The 20,948-nt window shown below is 49.3% G+C and overlaps 1 protein-coding gene across 1 annotated transcript in view; it reads left to right on the forward strand.

Moving 5' to 3' along the window:
* The first annotated feature begins 294 nt into the window (after positions 1-294).
* Positions 295-20,948, forward strand: part of KCNJ8 (potassium inwardly rectifying channel subfamily J member 8) — a 66,709-nt gene continuing 46,055 nt past the window's right edge. Inside the window, exon 1 of the mRNA XM_088454796.1 lies at positions 295-647. Coding sequence (XP_088310922.1) covers positions 295-647 — 353 coding nt within the window. The remainder of the gene's footprint in view (positions 648-20,948) is intronic.

Consider the following 20,948-nt stretch of genomic DNA (forward strand, 5'->3'; position numbering starts at 1 on the left):
GTATCATGTATGATGATGGGGAGATTTATCAAAGTTTGGAGAGAGATAAAGTACCATCCGATCAGCTCCTAACTGTCATGATACAGGCTGTGTTTGAAAAATGACAGTTAGGAGCTGATTGGTTGGTACTTTATCTCTATCCAAGATTTGATAAACCTCCTGTATAATCTATACAGGACTGAATGTCACTCTTCTGCTCTCTCTCTCTCTGGTTCCTCAGGTTCGAGTCTCAGATGATAGCGGATCTCATCATAGCCCCTTACTCGCTGGTTATCGGAGTATGAAAGCGGGAACATGCTGGCCAGAAAGAGCATCATACCCGAGGAATATGTCCTGGCCAGGATTGCCGCTGAGAATCTGCGCAAACCAAGGGTCCGTGACCGTCTGCGGAAAGCTCGTTTCGTGGCCAAGAACGGAGCCTGCAATGTGGCGCACAAAAATATCCGGGAACAAGGTCGTTTCCTGCAGGACGTGTTCACCACCCTGGTGGACCTGAAGTGGCGGCACACGCTAGTCATCTTCACCATGTCCTTCCTGTGCAGCTGGCTGCTCTTTGCCATGATGTGGTGGCTGGTGGCATTCGCCCACGGGGACATGGACATCAGGGAGAACTCAAAGAATCAGGAGCCGTGTGTGGCCAACGTCAAGTAAGTTGAGAGGGTGTGTGGGGCACAGTCATGGGTAAATGACTCCAGGCAGTGTGCTCACATGTGTTATATACAGGGGTATAACGCGCACTAACCCATTGTTTTGGCGCAAAGTGCAGAATAAGTGGGTTTCCCCTGCGCGTTAGCCTCGATGTAATATTACATTACCGCTGTTTGCTAAATACAGAAAGGATGATATAACCCCTTTAGTGAGTGCAATGGGTTTATGCATCATTGATAAATGGGGGCCTGACTTATGAATATTACATATGTACATGTCTTCATTTAAAGGGAAATATGATTGGAGCAGTGGTCAGAATTCAGGGGTTGGATTAAGGGGCTAAAATGATCAACGGCCTATTGTGAAAAGTGGTGGACATGTGACCAGTGCCACCTGGGTGTTATCACTGCTGTGGGGGTGTGACCAATGATGCGTGGGTGTGGCCAGTACTGTCTGGGTGTGGTCAGTGCCATGTGAGAGTGATCAGTGCTGTGTTGGTGTGGCCAGTGCCATGTGGGTGTGGTCAGTGCTGTGTGGGTTTAATCAGTGCTGTGTGGGTGTGGCCAGTGCCATGTGGGTGTGGTCAGTGCAGTATGGGTGTGGTCAGTGCCATGTTTGTGTGATCAGTGCTGTGTGGGCATGGCCAGTGCAGTGTGGGTGTGATCAGTGCTGTGTTGGCGTGGCCAGTGAAGTGGGTGTGATTAGTGCTGTGTGGGCATGGCCAGTGCTGTGTGGGTGTGATCAGTGTTGTCTGGGTGTGGCCAGTGCAGTGTGGGCGTGGCCAGTGCTGTGTGGGCGTGGCAAGTGATGTGTGGGCGTGGTCAGTGCAGTGTGGGTGTGATCAGTGTTGTGTGGGTGTGGCCAGTGTAGTGTGGGTGTGATCAGTGTTGTGTGGGTGTGGCCAGTGCAGTGTGGGCTTAATAGCGGGAGGCGAGGCCACACCCCTTAGAAGAAAAAACTTTTTTGCTACGCTGCGCGCTGGTGAGGGATGTGCTGATCGTGCCCCCCATAGGCAGGGGAGACTGCTGCTGCTGCAGCAAATAGTCTCCCACTGCAGTTCAGCGCAACCCAGTGAGGTAAGAGGGAGGGAAGACGGGATCAGACCGGGCCATAGCTGGGCCCCTCCAGGAATTAGTACCCGCTAACCTCCCCTCTCAGCGCCCCTGATTGTGCTGTAGATCCATCCGTCTTATTGTTAGTCTGTCCTAGCCAGCATTACTGTCTCGCAGCACTGAGGTCTTGGGCTCGATTCTCACAAATACCCTATCTCTCTGGAGTTTGCATTTTCTCCCTGTGATTGCAGGGATTTCCAACCACAATCCGTTTACCCAGGTGTTTTTCCTATCTCTTACCCAGAGGCTCCTCCTATCTCTTTATCTTTTACCCAGGGGCTTCTCCTATCTCTTACACAGTGGCTTCTCCTATCTCTTACCCAGGAGCTTCTCCTATCTCTTACCCAGGTGCTTTTCCTATCTCTTACCCAGAGGCTTCTCCTATCTCTTACCCAGAGGATCCTCCTATCTCTTTATCTCTTACCCAGGGGCTTCTCCTATCTCTTACCCAGAGGCTTCTCCTATCTCTTACCCAGGGGCTTCTCCTATCTCTTACCCAGAGGCTTCTCCTATCTCTTATCCAGCGGCTTCTCCTATCTCTTACCCAGAGGATCCTCCTATCTCTTTATCTCTTACCCAGGGGCTACTCCTATCTCTTACACAGAGGCTTGTCCTATCTCTTACCCAGGGGCTTCTCCTATCTCTTACCCAGAGGCTTCTCCTATATCTTACCCAGAGGCTTCTCCTATCTCTTACCCAAAGGCTTCTCCTGTCTCTTACCCAGGAGCTTCTCCTATCTCTTACCCAGGACCTTCTCCTCTCTCTTACCCAGGGACTTCTCCTATCTTTTACCCAGAAGCTTCTCCAATCTCTTACCCAGAGTCTTCTCCTATCTCTAACCCAGAGGCTTCTCCTATCTCTTACCCAGAGGCTTCTCCTATCTTTTATCCAAGAGTTTCTCCTATCTCTTTCCCAGGGGCTCCTCCTATCTCTTACCCAGATGCTTCTCCTATCTCTTACCCAGAGGCGTCTCCTATCTCTTACCCAGGAGCTTCTGCTATCTCTTACCCAGGTGTTTTTCCTATCTCTTACCCAGAGGCTCCTCCTATCTCTTACCCAGGGTCTCCATCTATCTCTTACCCAGAGGCTTCTCCTATCTCTTAACCAGAGACTTCTCCTATCTCTTACCCAGAGGCTCCTCCAATCTCTTACCCAGAGGCTCCATCAATTTCTTACCCAGAGGCATCTCCTATCTCTTCCCCAGAGGCTTCTCCTATCTCTTACCCAGAGGCTTCTCCTATCTCTTACACAGGGTCTCCTCCTATCTCTTCCCCAGATGCTTCTCCTATCTCTTACCCAGAGGCTTCTCCTATCTCTTACCCAGGAGCTTCTCCAATCTATTACCCAGGTGCTTTTCCTATCTCTTACCCAGGGGCTTCTCCTATCTCTTACCCAGGGTCTCCTTCTATTTCTTACCCAGTGGCTTCTCCTATCTCTTAACCAGAGGCGTCTCCTATCTCTTACCCAGTGGCTCCTCCAATCTCTTACCCAGAGGCTCCATCAATCTCTTACCCAGAGGCTTCTCCTATCTCTTACCCAGAGGCTTCTCCTATCTCTTACCCAGAGGCTTCTCCTATCTCTTACCCAGGGGCTCCTTCTATCTCTTACCCAGAGGCTTCTCCTATCTCTTACCCAGGAGCTTATCCTATCTCTTACCCAGGGGCTTCTCCTATCTCTTACCCAGAGGCTACTCCTATCTCTTACCCAGGAGCTTCTCCTATCTCTTACCCAGAGACTTCTCCTGTCTCTTACACAGAGGCTCCTCCTATCTATTACCCAGAGGCTTCTCCTATCTCTTACCCAGAGACTTCTCATATCTCTTACCCACAGGCTCCTCCTATCTCTTACCCACAGGCTCCTCCTATCTCTTACCCCAGAGGCTCCTCCTATCTCTTACCCAGAGGCTCCTCCTATCTCTTACCCAGAGGCTCCTCCTATCTCTTACCCAGAGGCTTCTACTATCTCTTACCCAGGGGCTTCTACTATCTCTTACCCAGAGGCTTCTCCTATCTCTTACCCAGAGGTTTCTCCTATCTCTTACCTAGAGGCTTCTCCTATCTCTTACCCAGGAGCTTCTCCTATCTCTTACCCAGAGGCTTCTCCTATCTCTTAGCCAGAGGTTTCTCCTATCTCTTACCTGGAGGCTTCTCCTATCTCTTACCCAGAGGTTTCTCCTATCTCTTACCCAGAGGATCCTCCTATCTCTTACCCAGAAGTTTCTTCTATCTCTTACCTAGAGGCTTCTCCTATCTCTTACCCAGGGGCTTCTCCTATCTCTTACCTAGAGGCTTCTCCTATCTCTAACCCAGAGGCTTTTCCTATCTCTTACCAGAGGCTTCTCGTATCTCCTACCAGAGGCTTCTCCTATCTCTTACCCAGAGGCTTCTCCTATCTCTTACCCAGAGGCTTCTCCTATCTCTTACCCAGGGGCTTCTACTATCTCTTACCCAGAGGCTCCTCCTATCTCTTACCCAGAGGCTTCTCCAATCTATTACCGAGGGGCTTCAATCTCTTACCCTGGAGATTCTCCTGTCTCTTACCCAGAGGCTTATCCTATCTCTTACCCAAGGGCTTCTCCTATCTCTTACCTAGAGGCTTTTCTTATCTCTTACCCAGAGGCTTTACCTATCTCTTACCCAGAGGCACCTCCTATCTCTTACCCAGGGGCTTCTCCTATCTCTTACCGAGGGGCTTCTATCTCTTACCAAGAGGCTTCTCCTATCTCTTACCCAGGGGCTTCTCCTATCTCTTACCAAACGGCTTCTCCTGTCTCTTACCTTAAGGCTTTTCTTATCTCTTACACAGAGGCTTTTCCTATCTCTTACCCAGATGCTCCTCCTATCTCTTACCCAGGGGCTTCTCCTATCTCTTACCCAGGGGCTTCTACTATCTCTTACCCGGAGGCTCCCCCTATCCCTTACCCAGAGGCTTCTACTATCTCTTACCCAGAGGCTTCTCCTATCTCTTACCAAAGGGCTCCTCCTATCACTTACCCAGAGGCTTCTCCTATCCCTTAACCAGAGGCTTCTCCTATCTCTTACCCAGAGGCTCCTCCTATCTCTTACCTAGAGGCTTCTCCTATCTCTTACCCAGGGGCTTCTCCTATCTCTTACCCAAGGGCTTCTCCTATCTCTTACCCAGAGACTTCTCCTGTCTCTTACCCAGAGACTTCTCCTGTCTCTTACCCAGGGGCTCCTCCTATCTATTACCCAGAGGCTTCTCCTATCTCTTACCCAGAGATTTCTCCTATCTCTTACCCAGAGACTTCTCCTATCTATTACCCAGAGGCATCTCCAATCTCTTACCCAGGAGCTTACCCTATCTCTTACCCAGATGCTTTTCCTATCTCTTACCTAGAGGCTTCTCCTATCTCTTACCCAGAGGCAACTCCTATCTCTTTATCTCTTACCCAGGGGCTTCTCCTATCTCTTACCCAGAGGCTTCTCCTATCTCTTACCATGGGGCTTCTCCTATCTCTTACCCAGAGGCTTCTACTATCTCTTACCCAGAGGCTTCTTCTATCTCTTACCCAGAGGCTTCAATCTCTTACTCAGGAGCTTCTACTATCTCTTACCCAGGGACTTCTCCTATCTCTTACCTAGAAGCTTCTCCTTTCTCTTACCCAGATTCTTCTCCTATCTGTAACCCAGAGGCTTCTCCTATCTCTTACCCAGAGGCTTCTCCTCGCTCTTATCCAAGAGTTTCTCTAAGCTCTTAGCCAGGGGCTCCTCCTATCTCTTACCCAGATGCTTCTCCTATCTCTTACCCAGAGGCTTCTACTATCTCTTACCCAGATGCTTCTCCTATCTCTTACCCAGCGGCTTTCCTATCTCTTACCCAGGGGCTCCTCCTATCTCTTACCCAGAGGCTTCTCCTATCTCTTACCCAGGAGCTTATCTTATCTCTTACCCTGGGGCTTCTCCTATCTCTTACCCATGGTCTCCTTCTATCTCTTACCCAGAGGCTTCTCCTATCTCTTACCCAGAGGCTTCTCCTATCTCTTACCCAGGGGCTCCTTCTATCTCTTACCCAGAGGCTGCTCCTATCTCTTACCCAGGAGCTTATCCTATCTCTTACCCAGGGGCTTCTTCTATTTCTTACCCAGTGGCTTCTCCTATCTCTTAACCAGAGGCGTCTCCTATCTCTTACCCAGAGGCTCCTCCAATCTCTTACCCAGAGGCTCCATCAATCTCTTACCCAGAGGCTTCTCCTATCTCTTACCCAGAGGCTTCTCCTATCTCTTACCCAGAGGCTTCTCCTATCTCTTACCCAGAGGCTTCTCCTATCTCTTACCCAGGGGCTCCTTCTATCTCTTACCCAGAGGCTGCTCCTATCTCTTACCCAGGAGCTTATCCTATCTCTTACCCAGGGGCTTCTCCTATCTCTTACCCAGAGGCAACTCCTATTTCTTACCCAGGGGCTTCTCCTATCTCTTACCCAGAGACTTCTCATATCTCTTACCCACAGGCTCCTCCTATCTCTTACCCACAGGCTCCTCCTATCTCTTACCCCAGAGGCTCCTCCTATCTCTTACCCAGAGGCTCCACCTATCTCTTACCCAGAGGCTTCTCCTATCTCTTACCCAAAGGCTTCTCCTGTCTCTTACCCAGGACCTTCTCCTCTCTCTTACCCAGGGACTTCTCCTATCTCTTACCCTGAAGCTTCTCCAATCTCTTACCCAGAGTCTTCTCCTATCTCTAACCCAGAGGCTTCTCCTATCTCTTACCAAGAGGCTTCTCCTATCTTTTATCCAAGAGTTTCTCCTATCTCTTTCCCAGGGGCTCCTCCTATCTCTTACCCAGATGCTTCTCCTATCTCTTACCCAGAGGAGTCTCCTATCTCTTACCCAGGAGCTTCTGCTATCTCTTACCCAGGTGTTTTTCCTATCTCTTACCCAGAGGCTCCTCCTATCTCTTACCCAGGGTCTCCATCTATCTCTTACCCAGAGGCTTCTCCTATCTATTAACCAGAGACTTCTCCTATCTCTTACCAAGAGGCTCCTCCAATCTCTTACCCAGAGGCTCCATCAATCTCTTACCCAGAGGTATCTCCTATCTCTTCCCCAGAGGCTTCTCCTTTCTCTTACCCAGAGGCTTCTCCTATCTCTTACCCAGGGTCTCCTCCTATCTCTTACCCAGATGCTTCTCCTATCTCTTACCCAGAGGCTTCTCCTATCTCTTACCCAGGAGCTTCTCCAATCTATTACCCAGGTGCTTTTCCTATCTCTTACCCAGAAGCTTCTCCTATCTCTTACCCAGGGTCTCCTTCTATTTCTTACCCAGTGGCTTCTCCTATCTCTTAACCAGAGGCGTCTCCTATCTCTTACCCAGAGGCTCCTCCAATCTCTTACCGAGAGGCTCCATCAATCTCTTACCCAGAGGCTTCTCCTATCTCTTACCCAGAGGCTTCTCCTATCTCTTACCCAGAGGCTTCTCCTATCTCTTACCCAGAGACTTCACCTATCTCTTACCCAAAGGCTTCTCCTGTCTCTTACCCAGGAGCTTCTCCTATCTCTTATCCAGGACCTTCTCCTCTCTCTTACCCAGGGACTTCTCCTATCTCTTACCCTGAAGCTTCTCCAATCTCTTACCCAGAGTCTTCTCCTATCTCTAACCCAGAGGCTTCTCCTATCTCTTACCCAGAGGCTTCTCCTATCTTTTATCCAAGAGTTTCTCCTATCTCTTTCCCAGGGGCTCCTTCTATCTCTTACCCAGAGGCTTCTCCTATCTCTTACCCAGGAGCTTATCCTATCTCTTACCCAGGGGCTTCTCCTATCCCTTACCCAGAGGCTACTCCTATCTCTTACCCAGGAGCTTCTACTATCTCTTACCCAGAGACTTCTCCTGTCTCTTACACAGAGGCTCCTCCTATCTATTACCCAGAGGCTTCTCCTATCTCTTACCCAGAGACTTCTCATATCTCTTACTCACAGGCTCCTCCTATCTCTTACCCACAGGCTCCTCCTATCTCTTACCCCAGAGGCTCCTCCTATCTCTTACCCAGAGGCTCCTCCTATCTCTTACCCAGAGGCTCCTCCTATCTCTTACCCAGAGGCTTCTACTATCTCTTACCCAGGGGCTTCTACTATCTCTTACCCAGAAGCTTCTCCTATCTCTTACCCAGAGGTTTCTCCTATCTCTTACCTAGAGGCTTCTCCTATCTCTTACCCAGGAGCTTCTCCTATCTCTTACCCAGAGGCTTCTCCTATCTCTTACCCAGAGGTTTCTCCTATCTCTTACCTGGAGGCTTCTCCTATCTCTTACCCAGAGGTTTCTCCTATCTCTTACCCAGAGGATCCTCCTATCTCTTACCCAGAAGTTTCTTCTATCTCTTACCTAGAGGCTTCTCCTATCTCTTACCCAGGGGCTTCTCCTATCTCTTACCTAGAGGCTTCTCCTATCTCTAACCCAGAGGCTTTTCCTATCTCTTACCAGAGGCATCTCGTATCTCCTACCAGAGGCTTCTCCTATCTCTTACCCAGAGGCTTCTCCTATCTCTTACCCAGAGGCTTCTCCTATCTCTTACCCAGGGGCTTCTACTATCTCTTACCCAGAGGCTCCTCCAATCTCTTACCCAGAGGCTTCTCCTATCTATTACCCAGGGGCTTCAATCTCTTACCCAGGGGATTCTCCTGTCTCTTACCCAGAGTCTTATCCTATCTCTTACCCAAGGGCTTCTCCTATCTCTTACCTAGAGGCTTTTCTTATCTCTTACCCAGAGGCTTTACCTATCTCTTACCCAGAGGCACCTCCTATCTCTTACCCAGGGGCTTCTCCTATCTCTTACCGAGGGGCTTCTATCTCTTACCCAGAGGCTTCTCCTATCTCTTACCCAGGGGCTTCTCCTATCTCTTACCAAACGGCTACTCCTGTCTCTTACCTAAAGGCTTTTCTTATCTCTTACACAGAGGCTTTTCCTATCTCTTACCCAGAGGCTCCTCCTATCTCTTACCCAGGGGCTTCTCCTATCTCTTACCCAGGGGCTTCTACTATCTTTTACCCGGAGGCTTCCCCTATCCCTTACCCAGAGGCTCCTACTATCTCTTACCCAGAGGCTTCTCCTATCTCTTACCAAAGGGCTCCTCCTATCACTTACCCAGAGGCTTCTCCTATCCCTTAACCAGAGGCTTCTCCTATCTCTTACCCAGAGGCTCCTACTATCTCTTACCTAGAGGCTTCTCCTATCTCTTACCCAGGGGCTTCTCCTATCTCTTACCCAAGGGCTTCTCCTATCTCTTACCCAGAGACTTCTCCTGTCTCTTACCCAGAGACTTCTCCTGTCTCTTACCCAGAGGCTCCTCCTATCTATTACCCAGAGGCTTCTCCTATCTCTTACCCAGAGATTTCTCCTATCTCTTACCCAGAGACTTCTCCTATCTATTACCCAGAGGCTTCTCCTATCTCTTACCCAGGAGCTTACCCTATCTCTTACCCAGATGCTTTTCCTATCTCTTACCTAGAGGCTTCTCCTATCTCTTACCCAGAGACAACTCTTATCTCTTTATCTCTTACCCAGGGGCTTCTACTATCTCTTACCCAGAGGCTTCTCCTATCTCTTACCATGGGGCTTCTCCTATCTCTTACCCAGAGGCTTCTACTATCTCTTACTCAGAGGCTTCTTCTATCTCTTACCCAGAGGCTTCAATCTCTTACTCAGGAGCTTCTACTATCTCTTACCCAGGGACTTCTCCTATCTCTTACCTAGAAGCTTCTCCTTTCTCTTACCCAGATTCTTCTCCTATCTGTAACCCAGAGGCTTCTCCTATCTCTTACCCAGAGGCTTCTCCTCGCTCTTATCCAAGAGTTTCTCCAAGCTCTTAGCCAGGGGCTCCTCCTATCTCTTACCCAGATGCTTCTCCTATCTCTTACCCAGAGGCTTCTACTATCTCTTACCCAGAGACTACTCCTATCTCTTACCCAGAGGCATCTCCTATCTCTTACCCAGAGGCATCTCCTATCTCTTACCCAGGAGCTTCTGCTATCTCTTACCCAGGTGTTTTTCCTATCTCTTACCCAGAGGCTCCTCCTATCTCTTACCCAGGGTCTCCATCTATCTCTTACCCAGAGGCTTCTCCTATCTCTTAACCAGAGACTTCTCCTATCTCTTACCCAGAGGCTCCTCCAATCTCTTACCAAGAGGCTCCATCAATCTCTTACCCAGAGGCTTCTCCTATCTCTTCCCCAGAGGCTTCTCCTATCTCTTACCCAGAGGCTTCTCCTATCTCTTACACAGGGTCTCCTCCTATCTCTTACCCAGATGCTTCTCCTATCTCTTACCCAGAGGCTTCTCCTATCTCTTACCCAGGAGCTTCTCCAATCAATTACCCAGGTGCTTTTCCAATCTCTTACCCAGAGGCTTCTCCTATCTCTTACCCAGGGTCTTCTTCTATTTCTTACCCAGTGGCTTCTCCTATCTCTTAACCAGAGGCGTCTCCTATCTCTTACCCAGAGGCTCCTCCAATCTTTTACCCAGAGGCTCCATCAATCTCTTACCCAGAGGCTTCTCCTATCTCTTACCCAGAGGCTTCTCCTATCTCTTACCCAGAGGCTTCAATCTCTTACTCAGGAGCTTCTACTATCTCTTACCCAGGGACTTCTCCTATCTCTTACCTAGAAGCTTCTCCTTTCTCTTACCCAGATTCTTCTCCTATCTGTAACCCAGAGGCTTCTCCTATCTCTTACCCAGAGGCTTCTCCTCGCTCTTATCCAAGAGTTTCTCCAAGCTCTTAGCCAGGGGCTCCTCCTATCTCTTACCCAGATGCTTCTCCTATCTCTTACCCAGAGGCTTCTACTATCTCTTACCCAGATGCTTCTCCTATCTCTTACCCAGCGGCTTTCCTATCTCTTACCCAGGGGCTCCTCCTATCTCTTACCAAGAGGCTTCTCCTATCTCTTACCCAGGAGCTTATCTTATCTCTTACCCTGGGGCTTCTCCTGTCTCTTACCCATGGTCTCCTTCTATCTCTTACCCAGAGGCTTCTCCTATCTCTTAACCAGAGGATTCTCCTATCTCTTACCCAGAGGCTCCTCCAATCTCTTACCAGAGGCTCCTTCAATCTCTTACCCAGATGCTTCTCCTATCTCTTACCCAGCGGCTTTCCTATCTCTTACCCAGGGGCTCCTCCTATCTCTTACCCAGGTGCTTCTCCTATCTCTTACCCAGGAGCTTATCTTATCTCTTACCCTGGGGCTTCTCCTATCTCTTACCCAGAGACTACTCCTATCTCTTACCCAGAGGCGTCTCCTATCTCTTACCCAGGAGCTTCTGCTATCTCTTACCCAGGTGTTTTTCCTATCTCTTACCCAGAGGCTCCTCCTATCTCTTACCCAGGGTCTCCATCTATCTCTTACCCAGAGGCTTCTCCTATCTCTTAACCAGAGAATTCTCCTATCTCTTACCCAGAGGCTCCTCCAATCTCTTACCAAGAGGCTCCATCAATCTCTTACCCAGAGGCATCTCCTATCTCTTCTCCAGAGGCTTCTCCTATCTCTTACCCAGAGGCTTCTCCTATCTCTTACCCAGGGTCTCCTCCTATCTCTTACCCAGATGCTTCTCCTATCTCTTACCCAGAGGCTTCTCCTATCTCTTACCCAGGGTCTTCTTCTATTTCTTACCCAGTGGCTTCTCCTATCTCTTAACCAGAGGCGTCTCCTATCTCTTACCCAGAGGCTCCTCCAATCTTTTACCCAGAGGCTCCATCAATCTCTTACCCAGAGGCTTCTCCTATCTCTTACCCAGAGGCTTCTCCTATCTCTTTCCCAGAGGCTTCTCCTATCTCTTACCCAGAGGCTTCTCCTATCTCTTACCCAGGGGCTCCTTCTATCTCTTACCCAGAGGCTGCTCCTATCTCTTACCCAGGAGCTTATCCTATCTCTTACCCAGGGGCTTCTCCTATCTCTTACCCAGAGGCAACTCCTATTTCTTACCCAGGGGCTTCTCCTATCTCTTACCCAGGGGCTTCTCCTATCTCTAACCCAGAGGCTTCTCCTATCTCTTACCCAGGGGCTTCTCCTAACTCTTACCCAGAGGCTTCTCCTATCTCTTACCCAGGAGCTTCTCCTATCTCTTACCCAGAGACTTCTCCTGTCTCTCACACAGAGGCTCCTCCTATCTATTACCCAGAGGCTTCTCCTATCTCTTACCCAGAGACTTCTCATATCTCTTACCCACAGGCTCCTCCTATCTCTTACCCACAGGCTCCTCCTATCTCTTACCCCAGAGGCTCCTCCTATCTCTTACCCAGAGGCTCCTCCTATCTCTTACCCAGAGGCTCCTCCTATCTCTTACCCAGAGGCTTCTACTATCTCTTACCCAGGGGCTTCTACTATCTCTTACCCAGAGGCTTCTCCTATCTCTTACCCAGAGGTTTCTCCTATCTCTTACCTAGAGGCTTCTCCTATCTCTTACCCAGGAGCTTCTCCGATCTCTTACCCAGAGGCTTCTCCTTTCTCTTACCCAGAGGTTTGTCCTATCTCTTACCTGGAGGCTTCTCCTATCTCTTACCCAGAGGTTTCTCCTATCTCTTACCCAGAGGATCCTCCTATCTCTTACCCAGAAGTTTCTTCTATCTCTTACCTAGAGTCTTCTCGTATCTCTTACCCAGGGGCTTCTCCTATCTCTTACCTAGAGGCTTCTCCTATCTCTAACCCAGAGGCTTTTCCTATCTCTTACCAGAGGCATCTCGTATCTCCTACCAGAGGCTTCTCCTATCTTTTACCCAGAGGCTTCTCCTATCTCTTACCCAGAGGCTTCTCCTATCTCTTACCCAGGGGCTTCTACTATCTCTTACCCAGAGGCTCCTCCTATCTCTTACCCAGAGGCTTCTCCTATCTATTACCCTGGGGCTTCTATCTCTTACCCAGGGGATTCTCCTGTCTCTTACCCAGAGGCTTCTCCTATCTCTTACCCAAGGGCTTCTCCTATCTCTTACCTAGAGGCTTTTCTTATCTCTTACCCAGAGGCTTTACCTATCTCTTACCCAGAGGCACCTCCTATCTCTTACCAAGGGGCTTCTCCTATCTCTTACCAAGGGGCTTCTATCTCTTACCCAGAGGCTTCTCCTATCTCTTGCCCAGGGGCTTCTCCTATCTCTTACCAAACGGCTTCTCCTGTCTCTTACCTAAAGGCTTTTCTTATCTCTTACACAGAGGCTTTTCCTATCTCTTACCCAGAGGCTCCTCCTATCTCTTACCCAGGGGCTTCTCCTATCTCTTACCCAGGGACTTCTACTATCTCTTACCCAGAGGCTCCCCCTATCCCTTACCCAGATTTTTCTACTATCTCTTACCCAGAGGCTTCTCCTATCTCTTACCAAAGGGCTCCTCCTATCACTTACCAAGAGGCTTCTCCTATCCCTTATCCAGAAGCTTCTCCTATCTCTTACCCAGAGGCTCCTCCTATCTCTTACCCAGAGGCTTCTCCTATCTCTTACCCATGGGCTTCTCCTATCTCTTACCCAAGGGCTTCTCCTATCTCTTACCCAGAGACTTCTCCTGTCTCTTACCCAGAGACTTCTCCTGTCTCTTACCCAGAGGCTCCTCCTATCTATTACCCAGAGGCTTCTCCTATCTCTTACCCAGAGATTTCTCCTATCTCTTACCCAGAGACTTCTCCTATCTATTACCCTGAGGCTTCTCCTATCTCTTACCCAGGAGCTTACCCTATCTCTTACCCAGATGCTTTTCCTATCTCTTACCTAGAGGCATCTCCTATCTCTTACCCAGAGGCAACTCCTATCTCTTTATCTCTTTCCCAGGGGCTTCTCCTATATCTTACCCAGAGGCTTCTCCTATCTCTTACCATGGGGCTTCTCCTATCTCTTACCAAGAGGCTTCTCCTATCTCTTACCCAGAGGCTTCTTCTATCTCTTACCCAGAGGCTTCAATCTCTTACTCAGGAGCTTCTACTATCTCTTACCCAGGGACTTCTCCTATCTCTTACCTAGAAGCTTCTCCTTTCTCTTACCCAGATTCTTCTCCTATCTGTAACCCAGAGGCTTCTCCTATCTCTTACCCAGAGGCTTCTCCTCGCTCTTATCCAAGAGTTTCTCCAAGCTCTTAGCCAGGGGCTCCTCCTATCTCTTACCCAGATGCTTCTCCTATCTCTTACCCAGAGGCTTCTACTATCTCTTACCCAGATGCTTCTCCTATCTCTTACCCAGCGGCTTTCCTATCTCTTACCCAGGGGCTCCTCCTATCTCTTACCCAGAGGCTTCTCCTATCTCTTACCCAGGAGCTTATCTTATCTCTTACCCTGGGGCTTCTCCTGTCTCTTACCCATGGTCTCCTTCTATCTCTTACCCAGAGGCTTCTCCTATCTCTTAACCAGAGGCTTCTCCTATCTCTTACCCAGAGGCTCCTCCAATCTCTTACCAGAGGCTCCTTTAATCTCTTACCCAGATGCTTCTCCTATCTCTTACCCAGCGGCTTTCCTATCTCTTACCCAGGGGCTCCTCCTATCTCTTACCCAGGGGCTTCTCCTATCTCTTACCCAGGAGCTTATCTTATCTCTTACCCTGGGGCTTCTCCTATCTCTTACCCAGAGACTACTCCTATCTCTTACCCAGGAGCTTCTGCTATCTCTTACCCAGGTGTTTTTCCTATCTCTTACCCAGAGGCTCCTCCTATCTCTTACCCAGGGTCTCCATCTATCTCTTACCCAGAGGCTTCTCCTATCTCTTAACCAGAGACTTCTCCTATCTCTTACCCAGAGGCTCCTCCAATCTCTTTCCAAGAGGCTCCATCAATCTCTTACCCAGAGGCATCTCCTATCTCTTCCCCAGAGGCTTCTCCTATCTCTTACCCAGAGGCTTCTCCTATCTCTTACCCAGGGTCTCCTCCTATCTCTTACCCAGATGCTTCTCCTATCTCTTACCCAGAGGCTTCTCCTATCTCTTAACCAGGAGCTTCTCCAATCAATTACCCAGGTGCTTTTCCAATCTCTTACCCAGAGGCTTCTCCTATCTCTTACCCAGGGTCTTCTTCTATTTCTTACCCAGTGGCTTCTCCTATCTCTTAACCAGAGGCGTCTCCTATCTCTTACCCAGAGGCTCCTCCAATCTTTTACCCAGAGGCTCCATCAATCTCTTACCCAGAGGCTTCTCCTATCTCTTACCCAGAGGCTTCTCCTATCTCTTACCCAGAGGCTTCTCCTATCTCTTACCCAGAGGCTTCTCCTATCTCTTACCCAGGGGCTCCTTCTATCTCTTACCCAGAGGCTGCTCCTATCTCTTACCCAGGAGCTTATCCTATCTCTTACCCAGGGGCTTCTCCTTTCTCTTACCCAGAGGCAACTCCTATTTCTTACCCAGGGGCTTCTCCTATCTCTTACCCAGGGGCTTCTCCTATCTCTAACCCAGAGGCTTCTCCTATCTCTTACCCAGGGGCTTCTCCTAACTCTTACCCAGAGGCTTCTCCTATCTCTTACCCAGGAGCATCTCCTATCTCTTACCCAGAGACTTCTCCTGTCTCTTACACAGAGGCTCCTCCTATCTATTACCCAGAGGCTTCTCCTATCTCTTACCCAGAGACTTCTCATATCTCTTACCCACAGGCTCCTCCTATCTCTTACCCACAGGCTCCTCCTATCTCTTACCCAAGAGGCTCCTCCTATCTCTTACCCAGAGGCTCCTCCTATCTCTTACCCAGAGGCTCCTCCTATCTCTTACCCAGAGGCTTCTACTATCTCTTACCCAGGGGCTTCTACTATCTCTTACCCAGAGGCTTCTCCTAACTCTTACCCAGAGGTTTCTCCTATCTCTTACCTAGAGGCTTCTCCTATCTCTTACCCAGGAGCTTCTCCTATCTCTTACCGAGAGGCTTCTCCTTTCTCTTACCCAGAGGTTTGTCCTATCTCTTACCTGGAGGATTCTCCTATCTCTTACCCAGAGGTTTCTCCTATCTCTTACCCAGAGGATCCTCCTATCTCTTACCCAGAAGTTTCTTCTATCTCTTACCTAGAGGCTTCTCGTATCTCTTACCCAGGGGCTTCTCCTATCTCTTACCTAGAGGCTTCTCCTATCTCTAACCCAGAGGCTTTTCCTATCTCTTACCAGAGGCATCTCGTATCTCCTACCAGAGGCTTCTCCTATCTTTTACCCAGAGGCTTCTCCTATCTCTTACCCAGAGGCTTCTCCTATCTCTTACCCAGAGACTACTCCTATCTCTTACCCAGAGGCGTCTCCTATCTCTTACCCAGGAGCTTCTGCTATCTCTTACCCAGGTGTTTTTCCTATCTCTTACCCAGAGGCTCCTCCTATCTCTTACCCAGGGTCTCCATCTATCTCTTACCCAGAGGCTTCTCCTATCTCTTAACCAGAGAATTCTCCTATCTCTTACCCAGAGGCTCCTCCAATCTCTTACCAAGAGGCTCCATCAATCTCTTACCCAGAGGCATCTCCTATCTCTTCTCCAGAGGCTTCTCCTATCTCTTACCCAGAGGCTTCTCCTATCTCTTACCCAGGGTCTCCTCCTATCTCTTACCCAGATGCTTCTCCTATCTCTTACCCAGAGGCTTCTCCTATCTCTTACCCAGGGTCTTCTTCTATTTCTTACCCAGTGGCTTCTCCTATCTCTTAACCAGAGGCGTCTCCTATCTCTTACCCAGAGGCTCCTCCAATCTTTTACCCAGAGGCTCCATCAATCTCTTACCCAGAGGCTTCTCCTATCTCTTACCCAGAGGCTTCTCCTATCTCTTTCCCAGAGGCTTCTCCTATCTCTTACCCAGAGGCTTCTCCTATCTCTTACCCAGGGGCTCCTTCTATCTCTTACCCAGAGGCTGCTCCTATCTCTTACCCAGGAGCTTATCCTATCTCTTACCCAGGGGCTTCTCCTATCTCTTACCCAGAGGCAACTCCTATTTCTTACCCAGGGGCTTCTCCTATCTCTTACCCAGGGGCTTCTCCTATCTCTAACCCAGAGGCTTCTCCTATCTCTTACCCAGGGGCTTCTCCTAACTCTTACCCAGAGGCTTCTCCTATCTCTTACCCAGAGACTTCTCCTGTCTCTTACACAGAGGCTCCTCCTATCTATTACCCAGAGGCTTCTCCTATCTCTTACCCAGAGACTTCTCATATCTCTTACCCACAGGCTCCTCCTATCTCTTACCCACAGGCTCCTCCTATCTCTTACCCCAGAGGCTCCTCCTATCTCTTACCCAGAGGCTCCTCCTATCTCTTACCCAGAGGCTCCTCCTATCTCTTACCCAGAGGCTTCTACTATCTCTTACCCAGGGGCTTCTACTATCTCTTACCCAGAGGCTTCTCCTATCTCTTACCCAGAGGTTTCTCCTATCTCTTACCTAGAGGCTTCTCCTATCTCTTACCCAGGAGCTTCTCCGATCTCTTACCCAGAGGCTTCTCCTATCTCTTACCCAGAGGCTTCTCCTATCTCTTACCCAGAGGCTTCTCCTATCTCTTACCCAGGGGCTTCTACTATCTCTAACCCAGAGGCTCCTCCTATCTCTTACCCAGAGGCTTCTCCTATCTATTACCCTGGGGCTTCTATCTCTTACCCAGGGGATTCTCCTGTCTCTTACCCAGAGGCTTCTCCTATCTCTTACCCAAGGGCTTCTCCTATCTCTTACCTAGAGGCTTTTCTTATCTCTTACCCAGAGGCTTTACCTATCTCTTACCCAGAGGCACCTCCTATCTCTTACCAAGGGGCTTCTCCTATCTCTTACCGTGGGGCTTCTATCTCTTACCCAGAGGCTTCTCCTATCTCTTGCCCAGGGGCTTCTCCTATCTCTTACCAAACGGCTTCTCCTGTCTCTTACATAAAGGCTTTTCTTATCTCTTACACAGAGGCTTTTCCTATCTCTTACCCAGAGGCTCCTCCTATCTCTTACCCAGGGGCTTCTCCTATCTCTTACCCAGGGACTTCTACTATCTCTTACCCAGAGGCTCCCCCTATCCCTTACCCAGATTCTTCTACTATCTCTTACCCAGAGGCTTCTCCTATCTCTTACCAAAGGGCTCCTCCTATCACTTACCAAGAGGCTTCTCCTATCCCTTATCCAGAGGCTTCTCCTATCTCTTACCCAGAGGCTCCTCCTATCTCTTACCCAGAGGCTTCTCCTATCTCTTACCCATGGGCTTCTCCTATCTCTTACCCAAGGGCTTCTCCTATCTCTTACCCAGAGACTTCTCCTGTCTCTTACCCAGAGACTTCTCCTGTCTCTTACCCAGAGGCTCCTCCTATCTATTACCCAGAGGCTTCTCCTATCTCTTACCCAGAGATTTCTCCTATCTCTTACCCAGAGACTTCTCCTATCTATTACCCTGAGGCTTCTCCTATCTCTTACCCAGGAGCTTACCCTATCTCTTACCCAGATGCTTTTCCTATCTCTTACCTAGAGGCATCTCCTATCTCTTACCCAGAGGCAACTCCTATCTCTTTATCTCTTTCCCAGGGGCTTCTCCTATATCTTACCCAGAGGCTTCTCCTATCTCTTACCATGGGGCTTCTCCTATCTCTTACCAAGAGGCTTCTCCTATCTCTTACCCAGAGGCTTCTTCTATCTCTTACCCAGAGGCTTCAATCTCTTACTCAGGAGCTTCTACTATCTCTTACCCAGGGACTTCTCCTATCTCTTACCTAGAAGCTTCTCCTTTCTCTTACCCAGATTCTTCTCCTATCTGTAACCCAGAGGCTTCTCCTATCTCTTACCCAGAGGCTTCTCCTCGCTCTTATCCAAGAGTTTCTCCAAGCTCTTAGCCAGGGGCTCCTCCTATCTCTTACCCAGAGGCTTCTACTATCTCTTACCCAGATGCTTCTCCTATCTCTTACCCAGCGGCTTTCCTATCTCTTACCCAGGGGCTCCTCCTATCTCTTACCCAGAGGCTTCTCCTATCTCTTACCCAGGAGCTTATCTTATCTCTTACCCTGGGGCTTCTCCTGTCTCTTACCCATGGTCTCCTTCTATCTCTTACCCAGAGGCTTCTCCTATCTCTTAACCAGAGGCTTCTCCTATCTCTTACCCAGAGGCTCCTCCAATCTCTTACCAGAGGCTCCTTCAATCTCTTACCCAGATGCTTCTCCTATCTCTTACCCAGCGGCTTTCCTATCTCTTACCCAGGGGCTCCTCCTATCTCTTACCCAGGGGCTTCTCCTATCTCTTACCCAGGAGCTTATCTTATCTCTTACCCTGGGGCTTCTCCTATCTCTTACCCAGAGACTACTCCTATCTCTTACCCAGGAGCTTCTGCTATCTCTTACCCAGGTGTTTTTCCTATCTCTTACCCAGAGGCTCCTCCTATCTCTTACCCAGGGTCTCCATCTATCTCTTACCCAGAGGCTTCTCCTATCTCTTAACCAGAGACTTCTCCTATCTCTTACCCAGAGGCTCCTCCAATCTCTTTCCAAGAGGCTCCATCAATCTCTTACCCAGAGGCATCTCCTATCTCTTCCCCAGAGGCTTCTCCTATCTCTTACCCAGAGGCTTCTCCTATCTCTTACCCAGGGTCTCCTCCTATCTCTTACCCAGATGCTTCTCCTATCTCTTACCCAGAGGCTTCTCCTATCTCTTAACCAGGAGCTTCTCCAATCAATTACCCAGGTGCTTTTCCAATCTCTTACCCAGAGGCTTCTCCTATCTCTTACCCAGGGTCTTCTTCTATTTCTTACCCAGTGGCTTCTCCTATCTCTTAACCAGAGGCGTCTCCTATCTCTTACCCAGAGGCTCCTCCAATCTTTTACCCAGAGGCTCCATCAATCTCTTACCCAGAGGCTTCTCCTATCTCTTACCCAGAGGCTTCTCCTATCTCTTACCCAGAGGCTTCTCCTATCTCTTACCCAGAGGCTTCTCCTATCTCTTACCCAGGGGCTCCTTCTATCTCTTACCCAGAGGCTGCTCCTATCTCTTACCCAGGAGCTTATCCTATCTCTTACCCAGGGGCTTCTCCTTTCTCTTACCCAGAGGCAACTCCTATTTCTTACCCAGGGGCTTCTCCTATCTCTTACCCAGGGGCTTCTCCTATCTCTAACCCAGAGGCTTCTCCTATCTCTTACCCAGGGGCTTCTCCTAACTCTTACCCAGAGGCTTCTCCTATCTCTTACCCAGGAGCTTCTCCTATCTCTTACCCAGAGACTTCTCCTGTCTCTTACACAGAGGCTCCTCCTATCTATTACCCAGAGGCTTCTCCTATCTCTTACCCAGAGACTTCTCATATCTCTTACCCACAGGCTCCTCCTATCTCTTACCCACAGGCTCCTCCTATCTCTTACCCCAGAGGCTCCTCCTATCTCTTACCCAGAGGCTCCTCCTATCTCTTACCCAGAGGCTCCTCCTATCTCTTACCCAGAGGCTTCTACTATCTCTTACCCAGGGGCTTCTACTATCTCTTACCCAGAGGCTTCTCCTAACTCTTACCCAGAGGTATCTCCTATCTCTTACCTAGAGGCTTCTCCTATCTCTTACCCAGGGGCTTCTACTATCTCTTACCCAGAGGCTCCTCCTATCTCTTACCCAGAGGCTTCTCCTATCTATTACCCTGGGGCTTCTATCTCTTACCCAGGGGATTCTCCTGTCTCTTACCCAGAGGCTTCTCCTATCTCTTACCCAACGGCTTCTCCTATCTCTTACCTAGAGGCTTTTCTTATCTCTTACCCAGAGGCTTTACCTATCTCTTACCCAGAGGCACCTCCTATCTCTTACCAAGGGGCTTCTCCTATCTCTTACCGTGGGGCTTCTATCTCTTACCCAGAGGCTTCTCCTATCTCTTGCCCAGGGGCTTCTCCTATCTCTTACCAAACGGCTTCTCCTGTCTCTTACATAAAGGCTTTTCTTATCTCTTACACAGAGGCTTTTCCTATCTCTTACCCAGAGGCTCCTCCTATCTCTTACCCAGGGGCTTCTCCTATCTCTTACCCAGGGACTTCTACTATCTCTTACCCAGAGGCTCCCCCTATCCCTTACCCAGATTCTTCTACTATCTCTTACCCAGAGGCTTCTCCTATCTCTTACCAAAGGGCTCCTCCTATCACTTACCAAGAGGCTTCTCCTATCCCTTATCCAGAGGCTTCTCCTATCTCTTACCCAGAGGCTCCTCCTATCTCTTACCCAGAGGCTTCTCCTATCTCTTACCCATGGGCTTCTCCTATCTCTTACCCAAGGGCTTCTCCTATCTCTTACCCAGAGACTTCTCCTGTCTCTTACCCAGAGACTTCTCCTGTCTCTTACCCAGAGGCTCCT

The sequence above is a fragment of the Taudactylus pleione genome, unplaced genomic scaffold (assembly GCF_031769625.1).
Source record: "Taudactylus pleione unplaced genomic scaffold, aTauple2 ptg000632l, whole genome shotgun sequence".
Taxonomy (NCBI): domain Eukaryota; kingdom Metazoa; phylum Chordata; class Amphibia; order Anura; family Myobatrachidae; genus Taudactylus; species Taudactylus pleione.